We start from the raw sequence: 12,811 nt of genomic DNA on the forward strand, positions 1-12,811 counted from the left end.
TGAGGGACAGGTCAACCCAGAAACCTCCTCCATATTCTACTGGAAATAAGGCCACTGCCATGCACATGTTCCTGCCTGGATGGTGCCCCATGGAGATGCACAGGGCATAGGCTGAATGCCCATAAGAGGTATCGCTGGCTGAAAAAGCCCCAAGGCAGGTGCCCCAACCGAGCAGCCGGTTGTGGGAGGTGACAGAGCAGACTTCTCCCTGCTTGGCCTCCCATCCCAGGGGGCTCCTGGCACACCTGCAGCAGCCCCACCACCTCCAGCAGCAGTTCTCTGTGGTCTGACTTCTAGTCCTCACCACTGCAGGAAACTACTTTCAAACAAGCTATGGTTCTAAGCCCTGGCCATGCACCAGAATCACCTGTGCAATTTGAAAATTGCACATGTCCACCCGGAAAGTCTGATTCCGGTCTAGGTTGAGGCCCGGGTGGGTAGGTTTTAAAGGTCCTCAGTAGTTCTGAAGCATAGCCAGGGTACAGCCAGTCCACACTCATCCCCAGTACTCTCATCCCTTCCAATTGCCAGTTGGTTGGCAATTCCCAAATTACCTTTGACAGCGCAGCTCCCTGTGCTTCCCTCCAGGCTACAAATTCACCTGCTTCCTGAACATTTCCACTTGGATAATCCACAGGCCCTTCCAACTCAACATGTCCAACACTGAACTCATGAGCCCCTGCCTTTCCTCCCAGGAGCCGGGATGTACCCCTCCCCCAAGTCACCCTGCCAAAGGCACACTTTTGCAGGGCCTACCTACCTCCTCAGCCTGTCCAGTCAGGCACCAACAAATTTTCAAAATTGCGTGTTCCAGATCGGGGCCTGGCAGCCCCACGCTTCCCTCACGCCCTGCATCAGACCTCATCCTCTTTCCGCAGCAGCCTCCACCTTTCTCTCCAACCCCATCCTCTTTACTACAGCCAGAGGCATCCACAAAAATATCTGTCTGATCACATCATTCTGCTCAAAACCCTCCCATGGTCCCCAGTGTTAGGATCTTTTCATCCATGTTACTCACCCAGCCCTCACCCCACTTGCCAAATTGCCATAATTAGGCATCTGAAATGCTGCCCTCCAGCTACCTACTTCAAGCCTCAGCTCGGATGTTCCTCTTCTGTGACCCCTGCCTTCAGCCCTCAGTACACACTTCTGCCAACACTGCCCTTGCTGTGCCCCAGTGACCGCCGTGTTTGCAAGAGTGTCCATACTCCAAGCCCTAAGCAGCACAGGAGGTGAGCTGTGCGGAGACTAGAGCAGAGTCAAACCCTGAAAGCTTCTGCGCAGAGGCTTAGCAACCCAAGGAGGCAGGTGAACTGGCCGCTGAGAGAAGAATCGGGTGGAGCAGAGAGCAGTTGCTGCAGGGCAGACAGCCAGGACCCCCAAATCTGCACGCACCAGCAGTCAGCCGCCGCATGCAGGGACCGGCCTTCCTCTTGCTCCCCGCCCTCACTCACTTTCTCCCGCCCTCGGCCCGGCCTCCCGGCTCTCTACTTCGCGTGTCTACAAACTCAACTCCCAGTTTCCGTGCCTCTCCACCGCTCGAGTTCTCCACTCTCCATATCCGAGGGGCCCCTCCTAGCATCTACCCCCCTCCCAACCTAGGGGGACCTAGCCAAGCTAGGGGGGGACTGGATCCGACGGGTGGAGCAGCCAGGTGAGCCCCGAAAGGTGGGGCGGGGCAGGGGCGCTCCCAGCCCCACCCCAGGATCTGGTGACGCCGGGGCTGGAATTTGACACCGGACGGCTGCGGTGGCGGGCATGAGGCTGCTGAGGGATGGAGTTGGGCCCGGCCTCCAGACAAGGCCCGCGGGCTCCGCCAGCAGCAGGTCCCTTGGGCCCCAGCCCTCGCTGCCACCCGGACCTGGAGCCCCACACCCGAGGTAAGCCAGCCCACTTGCCTGTTTCTGGTGCCAGCCCTGGATGGACGCTCCTGGGCTGGGGGAGTGGACAGGACCACCCCCCGATCTCGTTTCTTGCATCCTCCCTCTCTTGGGCCCTCGGCACAGTTCTCTGCCCCTCCCAGCCCCTCAGTTCCTCTTGTCGCTTGTTGCACTGTGCTGGCCTTGCCGGCCCACTGTAATGTGAGGCTCCCGCTGCCGCTACAGGGAGCAGACTGGCTGCCAAGGCCACACTTTTGGCTAAAAGAGGCACTGCGAGGTGCACAGTCCTGGGCATGCGCCGTTTGAGCTTCGGGGGAAAGCCCAGCACTGGTCCCCGGAAAGGTACCTAGAAGAACACGGTGCAGGACCCCGTGGTGAGTAGCGGGCTGGTGGATGGGGAGGCAAGGGCTAGAGAACCAAATGGCCCTAGACCACAAGGAGGTAGGAGGCAGGGCCTGAGCTGCCCTCAAGATACCTGCTCCCGGGCTCCCCCTAGCGCAGAGGGCTCCTAAGGCTGCCCTGCCTGCCTTTCCCTCCATCACGGAGAGCAGTCACTGGCCTGGCCTGGAGGCCCTGATTCCACTTAGCCAAGAGTCACACACCAGGACCTGGAGGACCACCCCAGGAAGGCCTGGGGGTCTGTTCCACAGGTGTGCAGGCATTCTGTGTGCTAGAGGATGGGGATGAGGGTGGCAGCTGGGACCCAAAAGGAGGTTGGCTAATGAGGACTTATGAAGGCTCTGGAGCCCCAAAAGGGTGTTTGGGAGTGCCGGAAGTGGGAGCTCAGGAGCGGCTGGCTGGAATCAGGAACGATGGCTCAAGGGGGAAACTTCTAGGAGCATGACTAGACTGCCAGATCCATAGGAGGCTGGGAGGGGGACAGCCCTAGACCAGCTCTCAGGGTAGCTCAGCTCTCAGAGACCAGGCTGATATGGAAGCCTAGCTGGCCCTCCTGGGAGTGGCTCAGGCCTGAGTGTAGCTGAGGGGATGGAAGAGCCCACCCTGCTTGGGCTTGGCAGGCTCTGCCCCCTGGTGGCCACAGGAAGCCATGGCCCAGGCCCCATGTTTTCCGAGGGTCCCGGCTCTGTGATCATCGGGGGACCCCTATGGTCAGAGGAGAGAACTCAGGTGGCTCTGGGTCCAGAACACAGTTCACAGAGGGGCAAGGTGAAGCAGCTCGGGGTGGGCAGCACAGCTTGAGGCTTGGGGCTCACTGTCATTAGATAACTCTTAGAGTGACCAACTAGCACCCTAATTCTTCTCCAGGCCTCAGCTTCCTTTCTGGCAGCCTGGGGTGAAGGCCTTTGTAGGACCAAGTGTGTCCAGCTACAACTCCCTCCAGCCACTTCCAGCATCTCCAGCCCTACAGCACAGAGCGGGAAGGTTCTGGGAAAAGAGGACCCCTCTCTCCCCTCTAGCTGTGTGACCTTGTAACCTTAGACAACCTCTGAGCTTCTCTGAGCCTTGTTTGCTCATCTGGAAAAAGGGGATTAAACCATTGACCTCATGGAGTTGTGAAACCATAGCCGCCAAGCACCTAACACATAGTAAAGTTCCCAGTGCAGCTACTTCTGCTGAGTTGAGTTCAGCTGTCCAGGCCCCTTGTTCCTCACCTGGAGAAACTGGGGTGGCAGGACGACCTCCCAAAAGATAACTCATCTCTTAATTTGCAAGCTGCCTCAAGAGGAGGGTGGGGGAACAGCTCAACAAAGGCTGATGGGCGCTCCTGGTGTTGATAGAGATGGAACTTGGACTTGGAGGCCTCTCCGCGCTGTCCCACTGCCCCTGGCCTAGACGGCAGGTGAGTGCTTCTCCCAGTGACTCCTACCTGATGCTGAGGAAAGGCAGCTTGACTGGCGAGGGAGAGCAGGGCTTGGCTTGCGCAGCGGTTAGGTGTGGGAGGGGAAATGGTCAGGGAGGGACCAGGTGAATGGGAGGAGGAGCGGGACTTCTCTGAATGGTCGGTGCACGCAGGTGATTCCTCCTCTGGGCTCCCAGAGGCAGCAAACCCATTATACTGGAACCTAGGCCCTTCCTGAGCTTCCCCTCCACACAGCTAGGAGCCCATCCCCGGCCTGATCTCAGCCCAAGGCCAGCCCCTCCTTGAGGTCCTCCCTCCCCAAGCCCACCTGGGCGCCCTCTTTCTCCCTGAGACTCCACTTGGTCTCTCCGCGCAGCCTGCCCTGTGGCCCACCCTGGCCGCTCTGGCTCTGCTGATCAGCGTCGCAGAGGCCTCCCTGGGACCCGCGCCCCCCAGCCCTGCCCCCCGCGAAGGCCCCGCGCCTGTCTTGGCGCCCCCTGCCGGCCACCTGCCGGGTAGGTGAGAGGGCGATGGGGCGGGAGGGGCTGGCCCGGGACACCGCGCGTGACTGGGTCTCATTCCAGGGGGAAGCACGGCCCGCTGGTGCAGTGGAAGAGCCCGGCGGCCGCCGCCGCAGCCTTCTCGTCCCGCGCCGCCGCCGCCCGCGCCCCCATCTGCTCCTCCCCGCGGAGGCCGCGCAGCGCGGGCTGGGGGCCCGGGCAGCCGCCCTCGGGCCGCGGGGGCGCGGGGCTGCCGCCTGCGCTCGCAGCTGGTGCCGGTGCGCGCGCTCGGCCTGGGCCACCGCTCCGACGAGCTGGTGCGTTTCCGCTTCTGCAGCGGCTCCTGCCGCCGCGCGCGCTCTCCGCACGACCTCAGCCTGGCCAGCCTACTGGGCGCCGGGGCTCTCCGACCGCCCCCGGGCTCCCGGCCCATCAGCCAGCCCTGCTGCCGACCCACGCGCTACGAAGCGGTCTCCTTCATGGACGTCAATAGCACCTGGAGAACCGTGGACCGTCTCTCGGCCACCGCCTGCGGCTGCCTGGGCTGAGGGCTCACTCCAGGGCTTTGCATACTGGACCCTTACCGATGGCTCTTCCTGCCTGGGACTCTCCCGCAGAGTCTCACTAGCCAGCGGCCTCAGCCAGGGACGGAGGCCTCAGAGCTGAGAGACCCCTGCCGGCGAGTGATGGACATCATCCCTGGACAGGTGGAGGGACAACTGACTAGCAGCCCCAGAGCCCTCACCCTGCCATCCCAGCCTAAAAGACACCAGAGACCTCAGTTATGGAGCCCTTCGGACCCACTTCTCACAGACTCTGGCACTGGCCAGGCCTCGAACCTGGAACTCCTCCTCTGATGAACCCTACAGTGGCTGAGGCATCAGCCCCTGCCCAGGCACTTTGGGGACAGCCTTTGAAGGACACATATTGCAGTTGCTTGGTTGAAAGCGCCTGTGCTGGAACTGGCCTGTACTCACTCACGGGAGCTGGCCCCTATTTATTATTTCTAAGTTATTTATTTACTTCTGTGGCTTGTCAGATCCTTTTCCTGGGCAGTGGGGGGCTAGGGAGAAGAGGTTAGATGGAGATTATGCCTTGCTGATCGCATTCACACACCTCAGGCTGACTCAGAAATCACAGACCTGACCTGGTTCTCCGGCCCCCACCCAGCAGCTCCGGGATGGGAGGCATGGAACACAGGCAGGGGCAGGGCAGGCAGCAAGGGTGCAGTCACTAGTCCTGGCAGGCTGCTCACTTGGGCCTGGACTTACCTCTGAGGAAAGAGATTGCAGAGTCTTCTGTGGAGAAAGCCCTGTCTATGTGACCTGTGGCATCTCTGAGGCCCCGCTTAGTGTAAAGACACAGAAGCACCCATTGTCCCACCCCACAGTCATTAATCAGTGTCTTACCATCCAGGGAATTGTCTTGAAAATGCCTTGTCAGATATACACATGCATCTGCTTGCAGACAGTCCAGCATGGTTAACTCACTATCCACATTCCATAAAGCAGCCCAGAGCATGAGGGCATCTGAAAAAAAGCTGAGGGTTGGGAGAGGGTGCGGTGGGGTACTGGCTCCGGTGAACGAAGCACAGAGCTCCATGGGGATAAGGAGGCAGGAAAGGATAAGGGCCCCAGAAGGATCTGCATCTTGGGTGATGAATAAGAATAATCATTAACTCAAACAAATATTTATTAAGCACCTATTATATGTCAGATACTGATTATAAGATAGATGCCAAGGATACAGAAGTGAAAACAGACATGATCCCTGCCCTTGAGAAGCTTCAACCAGGAGAGACAGACAATAAGTAAGCAGTTACAGTAAAAATTATTTAAATTCAATTTAGCAAGTGCTATGAAAAGGACAGGAAGCTGCCAGGCGCGGTGGCTCAAGCCTGTAATCCCAGCACTTTGGGAGGCCGAGGCGGGCGGATCACGAGGTCAGGAGATCGAGACCATCCTGGCTAACATGGTGAAACCCTGTCTCTACTAAAAATACAAAAAAAAAAAAAAAAAAAAAAATTAGCCGGGCGAGGTGGCGGGCACCTGTAGTCCCAGCTATTCAGGAGGCTGAGGCAGGAGAATGCCGTGAACCTGGGAGGCGGAGGTTGCAGTGAGCCAAGATAGTGCCACTGCACTCCAGCCTGGGCAACAGAGCGAGACTCCATCTCAAAAAGAAAAGAAAAGAAAAAAACAAAAGAAAAGAACAGGAAGCTAAGAAGTCCACACCTTTGTGGGGAAGAAAGGAGAAGTTAGTGCTGACCCTGGCCTCTCACACCACCCCAAGTCACCTCCAAAAGGCCAGGGCTGTCCCTGAGCTTTTCTGGATATGCTTTGAAACCTTGTTTCCCACGTCCTATACATTTGTACTGGGGAGGCCTCTGTGATTTTTCTTCTTTGGAAATGAGATGGGGGCATGGATGCGGAAAGGATGCTAAGTCTGAGGAACTGTGGGACATCCAGAGGGGTTGTCAGGAGGGAGTGGGATCTGCTGGTCTGGAGCTGCCGGAGAAGGTCTGGGCCGGACTGGTGTGAGAGCTGTCAGCACAGAGGCAGGAGCTGCAGCCGGGGATGGATGAGAGCACCATGAGAGACGGAGAGGGCATTTAATGCTACTGACAGAAATTCCTTCCAATCTGCCTGTGTGCCTGCCTGCTTTGGCACAGGTGCCCCCTTCACCCAGGCTACAGTGAGGAGCTGGCAAGAGCTCTCTGAAGGCTGTGCCCATTCTGGGTCAAGGAGGAGAGATGTGTGTGTGCTCCCACTCTTCTGCATTCACTGCCCCAGTTCTAGATGCTCCCAACATTTTGATGCCTTTGCTCCCTTCAGACACCCTGTCGGCCCCTCTCTGCCTCCAAACGGATTCAGGATCCTTAGTTCCACCTTCCCTCCTGCAAAGAAAATGGCCCCAGGGCCATACAGTTTACAGAGGGCTGGCTGCAGGCAGAGAAGGACATTCTATCAATTCCAGGGTTATTGGGGCCAGGCAGCCCCCTGCGGGTGAGACTTTAAAGCCTAGCCTAGTCCCCAAACCCTGCCACTCACTAGACATGGCTGCTCCAGAGCCAGTAAAGGAGACCGACTGAAGCCATCTCTGACAATGCTCACAGTGGCAGGGCCACAGCCCAAGCCAAAGGTGCTGGCTGTCGACACTCCCCAGGCTGCCAGCTTTCCAGGGAATAGTGCCCACCCCAGCTGGAGGCTGCATTCTGGGCTCCAGACAGCTTGTACTCAACATCTCAGAGTCCGGAACAAGACAGCAACAGCTCCAAAAACACATTCCCACATGAACTAGCCTCAGTATGCAATTCAGGACAACCCAAGTCAAAAGGAAGAAAGAGAGTGAAGGGAAGGAGGGGAGGGAGGGAGGAAGGAAGGAAGGAGGCAGGGAGGGAAGAAGGGAAGGAGGGAGGGAAGAAAGAAAGGGGAAAGAGAGAAAGCAAGAAGCAAGCAAGAAAGAAAAGGTTTTCCCCAAAGGAAACAGGCTGCAGAGCTGTACCTCTGTTTACCACATAGTAGCTATAACCTGTCACCAGGTGGCACATTATAGCTCCTGGGGCCACAGGTGACTCTGGTCAATACTAAAGCCAAAGGCCATTTAGTCCTTTGAACTCTCAGAAGCATTCAATAGTATCAGTCCTCCTTGAAAACCTGTCTTCCTGTGACTCTCTTGGTTCCATACTCTCCGGGTTCTCCTTCCACTCCTCCAGAGGCTTATTCTCAGATGACTTCTGAGTTCCTCTTCCTCTCTCTGCCTCTCATGTTCCTCAGAGCTCTGATACTGACTCTCTCTCCTCTTCCCATTCTACTGTCTCCCTGAGCAGCACTGTCTGCTCCCGTGGTTTCAGTTACCACCTCCATGCTGACCATGCTCACATTTTATCTCCAGCCTACAACGTTCACCTGAGCCCCAAGTCTGTAATTCCAATACCTCTATCTGTATATCCTGGGAGACCTCAGGCTTAACATACCTGTACTGGATGTCTTCCATTTGCTCCTTCAGATCTGCTGTCCACCCTTCTCCACCCTGCTCTGCTCCTCAATGAGCTTCCCTGCTGTCCAGCTTCCAGACCCTCCCCAGTGTTCCCTACTCAGTGAGTGCACCAACCTCATCCAGTGACACAGCCAGAAACTTGGGCAATCTCCTAGACTTCTTAAGCTCTGTCATGTCCCTTAAGCATTGGTCACCAAATCCTTAGATCCTGCAGATCCATCCCCTTTCCCTATCCCCAGTGCTGTTCTGCTGAAGTCTTCATAATTTTTTGGATGGTTTATTGCTCATCCTCCTACCTGGTCTCACTGTCTCCAGTCACAACTCCCTCCAATCATTCTCAGCCCTGCAGCCAGATAAGTTACCTTCTCTTCACATTAACCGAGTATGAACTGTCATGCATTGGGCTAGTTTCAGGGATTCAGAGACTAGTGAGAAACATGTTTTGCCATCAAGGAAACTATACCTGGAGATGGAAGTAGGGGTAGGGTAGCAAATAAAAGTAAAAGACATCCGGTTAAATTTGGATTTCAGGCCAGGTGTGGTGACTCACGCCTGTAATCCCAGCACTTTGGGAGGCTGAGGTGGGCGGATCACGAGGTCAAGAGAGCGAGACCATCCTGGCCAACATGGTGAAACCCCGTCTCCACTAAAAACCACGCTCGTCTTGAACTCCTGAGTTCAAGAGATCCTCCCAACTTGGCCTCCCAAAGCGCTCGGATTGTAGGTGTGAGTCACCATGCCTGGCCTAAATACTTCTTTTCAGTATGTCCAATGCAATAATTGGGACATACTTATACAAAAAATTTGGCTTGGTGTGGTGGCTCACGCCTATAATCCCAGCACTTTGGGAAGTTGAAACGGGTGGATCACTAGAGCTCAGGAATTAAAGACCAGCCTGGGCAACATAGTGAAACCCTGTCTCTACCAAAAATACAGAAACTTAGCCAGGTGTGGTGACGTGCATCTGTCCAGCTATTTGGAGGCTGAGGTGGGAGGATTGCTTGAGCCCGAGGGGTGGAAGTTGCAGAGCCAAAATCACACCACTGCACTCCAACCTGGAGTAAGATTCCATCTCCAAAAAAAAAAAAAAAAAAAAAAAAAAAAAGGCCGGGATCACGCCTGTAATCCCTGCACTTTGGGAGGCTGAGGCTGGCGGATCACAAGGTCAGAAGATCAAGACCATCCTGGCTAACATGGTGAAACCCTGTCTCTACTAACAATACAAAAAATTAGCCAGGCATGGTGGTGGGCGCCTGTCGTCCCAGCTACTGAGGAGGCTGAGGCAGGAGAACGGCGTAAACCCGGGAGGCGGAGGTTGCAGTGAGCTGAGATAGCACCACTGCGCTCCAGCGTGGGTGACAGAGTGAGACTCCATCTCAAAAAAAAAAAAAATTGTTGTTGATCTGATATTCAAAATTAAATAGGTGGCCAGGTGCGATGGCTCACACCTGTAATCCCAGCACTATGGGAGGCCGAGGCGGGTGAATCACGAGGTCAGGAGTTCGAGACCAGCCTAGCCAATATGGTGAAACCCCGTCTCTACTAAAAATACAAAATTAGCCGGGGATAGCGGCGCGTATGCCTGTAGTCCCAGTTACTCAGTGAGGCTGAGGCAGAAGAACTGCTTGAACCCGGGAGGCAGAGGTTGCAGTGAGCTGTACCACTGCACTCCAGCCTGGATGACAGAGCAAGACTCCATCTCAGAAAAAAAATAAGTGTCTTGATTTTTTCTGGCAACCATAGGTGGGGGTAAACAAGTATCCCAGTAGAAGTATGACTGAGGTTATAGGTATGTGTGTCAAGGAGGGGGACGAATCTACAATCACAAAAGAAGAGCAATCAGTTTTTTCCTGGATAGACGCAGAAGAGGAAAAGTCTTTGTGGAAAAGGTGATATTTGAACTGAGTCTTGAAAAACGAGTATGTTTGCACAGGGTGGATTATAGGGTGGATGGGAGGCATGGGACCCAAACTGGTTATTGCTGATTGCCTTTATTTCCTCTCACTTCTACATTTACACTGTTTGTTGTGGCCATGTCCTGTCCTGCATGTTGTAGTTCTCAGCCCTGGACAGGAATGGAGTGGAGAGGTGAGGGCCTCTTCCTTGGGCTCTCCATCTCAGCCTGAAGACTCTGCTAGTCCTATATTCTTTAGATTTCTTTCTTTTTTTTTTTTTTTTTACTTTTTACTAGCCAGTTCATCACAGCTTCAATTCCCTGTTACAGTTCAAAATTCTTCTATTAAACTTTCCCTGCATGCTGACTGTGTGGTGTCTCTCTCCTGATGGCATCCAGAATGACACAGAGCCTTCTCAGCAGAGGAAGTAGCATGAACAAAGACAGGGAAGTGTGAAACAGCCTGGTGTGCTCCCAGGATTGCCAGCAACTTCCAGTGGACTTGGGGAGGGTCCCCATCAAGACAAAAGGCTGGAGAGATCGCAAAGGGCTTTGAATGTTATACCAAGGAGCTCGGCCTTTGCTCTGAAAGGAGCCACTGAAGGGTTTTAAGTGGGCTTGGTTAGAGATGTGTTTCAGATGGATCACTGGCTTCTGTGTCTAGTATGGATGGAAGAGGCAAGGTGGGAGCCAGCTAGAGCTGCCATAGTTAGAGCTGTTCAGGCAACAAGCTCAGGTACCTTGAGTTAGGGCAGAAGCAATGTGCAAGGACAGAAGAGATGTGAGGGGCAATAAGAGAGGTGAGGGTTTGCTAAGAAATGGTTTCCAGGTGTCTATCTTTGGGGACTGGTACGGAACCCAGGGGATGTAGTATTTTAGCATGTGATAGGGTTAAGATGTGGGGAAAATGTGAGTTCAGTTTTGTACATGTTCAACTTCAGGTGCTGTGGCAACTTCAGAGGGCCAGGAGGCAGCTGAATATGCAGGTTTGAAATTCAGGACAGTCTGGGCTGGAGAAATCCAAGGAGTCACAGCTTGGAGCCAGGGGAGTGGTGAGATAATGAGGCCTAAGACAAGAAGCAGAGACTAAGGAGAACCAACATTCAAGGAACAGGTGGAGGAACAGGGACAGGCCAGTGAAGGAAACCAAACAGGAGTGGTCAGAGTGTCGGGACAAACAAAACCAAACAGAAGAGCTGAGGGAGTAGTCAACAGGGCCAGATGCAGCACAAAAATCAAGCTGCAGCAGAGCCGAAAGCTTCCCATTAGGTTTTCTTGCAACATGGTAGCCTAAGGACTTGGGCTAAACTTCCTGCTGAAAACAACTTTAAATAATAGACTTTATCTGTCTTTAAAATTAAATGCATCCATAAGCTGGCAAAAATGTAAGAAATGTGCTGAGGCCAAAAAAATAAATGAAAGCAAGAAGCTACAAAGGTAAGCAAAGCTCTATCATTGGCTTTCATCTTGAGGGCAGTTGCCGCACCCAGTGAACCTGATCATTGGTTTTCAAGGGGTCCCTGAGCTTATGAGAAAGACAAAGCCCAGGGCCCCCTCACCATAGGGAGTCTATTTAGAAACTTCTCCATAAGGCCAGGACCCCAAAGGCCAGTGGATGCCTACACTGTGAGGGGGAATTAGAAAGAAACTTGCCCCTGTCTGACCTAAACTCTCTCCCTCAAACCAGGGGACTACAAAGAAAACTGCCTGCATCCAACCTTGGTACTAAGAAGGGGGAATAATCTCCTCCTGATAATTCTTTTTTTGTTGTTGTTTGAGACAGAGTCTCGCTCTGTTGCCCAGGGTGCAATGCAATGGTGTGATCTCAGCTCACTGCAACCTCCACCTCCTGGGTTCAAGAGATTCTCCTGCCTCAGCCTCCCAAGTAGCTGGGACTACAGGTGTCTGCCACCACACCAGGGTAATTTTTGTATTTTTAGTAGAGACGGGGTTTCACCATGTTGGCCAGGCTGGTCTCGAACTCCTGACCTCGTGATCTGCCTTCCTCGGCCTCCCAAAGTGCTGGTGGCGTGAGCCACTGCACCCAGCCTCCCCCTGAGAATTCTTAACTACAAGCAGGCAGTCTTCTGGTTTTGCAGACCAAATTCACATGATTTTGGCAGGCTGAAAAACTTCAAAGTGATCATTTAATTTGACATGAACATGGATTGGTAGTGGTTCCAGTTGACCAACAAAAGCTCCCTCTCCCCCTCTGCTGAGTTTTGGGATGTTCCCTCCTGAATCTGCAGACCCCTCCCAGGGTTGCCACAGGTTCTTGCCTCTATAGGTCTACACTTCTTCCTTAGAGAAGAGCCCTTCTGGCTCCCAAAGACTTATCCGCCACTTGGCTCTAAGCTATCCTACACTAACATCCAAATCTCCTGGAGATCACCTTTGGTCTGGCCTCTGGAAATGCCCCCAACTCTCCCCAGGGCCTACTTCAGTCCATCTGTCCTAAGTAGTGTTTGCAAAGGATGTTCAGGACTCATTGCTGGTGAGACTGGGCTTCTTTCTCTGCCAGATCCCTAGAATCCCCAGGGGTGAGGAGGAGCCCTGGATAGGAAGCAGGAAGAAAACACATACTGACTAAGTTGTGGTCTTTGGGCTGAGCCCCCCACCCCTAAAACCCCCTTAACTAAAATGAGTTTCAGAAGAAGCTAAGGTCTCATTGCTAGAAAGAGGCACAAACAGGTTTTGAACTCAGGACTAAGTCCAGAATCTGTGCACTTAAACCCCACTC

The 12,811-nt window shown here is 54.2% G+C and overlaps 1 protein-coding gene across 1 annotated transcript; it reads left to right on the forward strand.

The window, feature by feature from the left end:
- The first annotated feature begins 1,312 nt into the window (after positions 1-1,312).
- On the forward strand, positions 1,313-5,204 carry ARTN (artemin). Its single transcript, XM_010371896.2, has 5 exons — positions 1,313-1,880; positions 2,106-2,254; positions 3,555-3,681; positions 4,058-4,196; positions 4,266-5,204. The coding sequence occupies exons 3-5, from the start codon at positions 3,622-3,624 to the stop codon at positions 4,727-4,729; spliced, it is 663 nt and encodes a 220-aa protein (XP_010370198.1). The 5' UTR covers positions 1,313-1,880; positions 2,106-2,254; positions 3,555-3,621; the 3' UTR covers positions 4,730-5,204.
- Positions 5,205-12,811: the final 7,607 nt, after the last annotated feature.

This window comes from Rhinopithecus roxellana, chromosome 12 (genome assembly GCF_007565055.1).
Source record: "Rhinopithecus roxellana isolate Shanxi Qingling chromosome 12, ASM756505v1, whole genome shotgun sequence".
NCBI lineage: Eukaryota > Metazoa > Chordata > Mammalia > Primates > Cercopithecidae > Rhinopithecus > Rhinopithecus roxellana.

What these genes read in the sequence shown, in the direction of transcription:
- ARTN (XM_010371896.2), top strand. Translation starts at nt 3,622, where the DNA reads ATGGAACTTGGACTTGGAGGCCTCTCCGCGCTGTCCCACTGCCCCTGG. An exon ending in GCCCCTGGCCTAGACGGCAG is followed by an intron (nt 3,682 to 4,057) that starts GTGAGTGCTTCT and finishes CTCTCCGCGCAG; the next exon opens with CCTGCCCTGTGGCCCACCCT. An exon ending in CCCTGCCGGCCACCTGCCGG is followed by an intron (nt 4,197 to 4,265) that starts GTAGGTGAGAGG and finishes GTCTCATTCCAG; the next exon opens with GGGGAAGCACGGCCCGCTGG.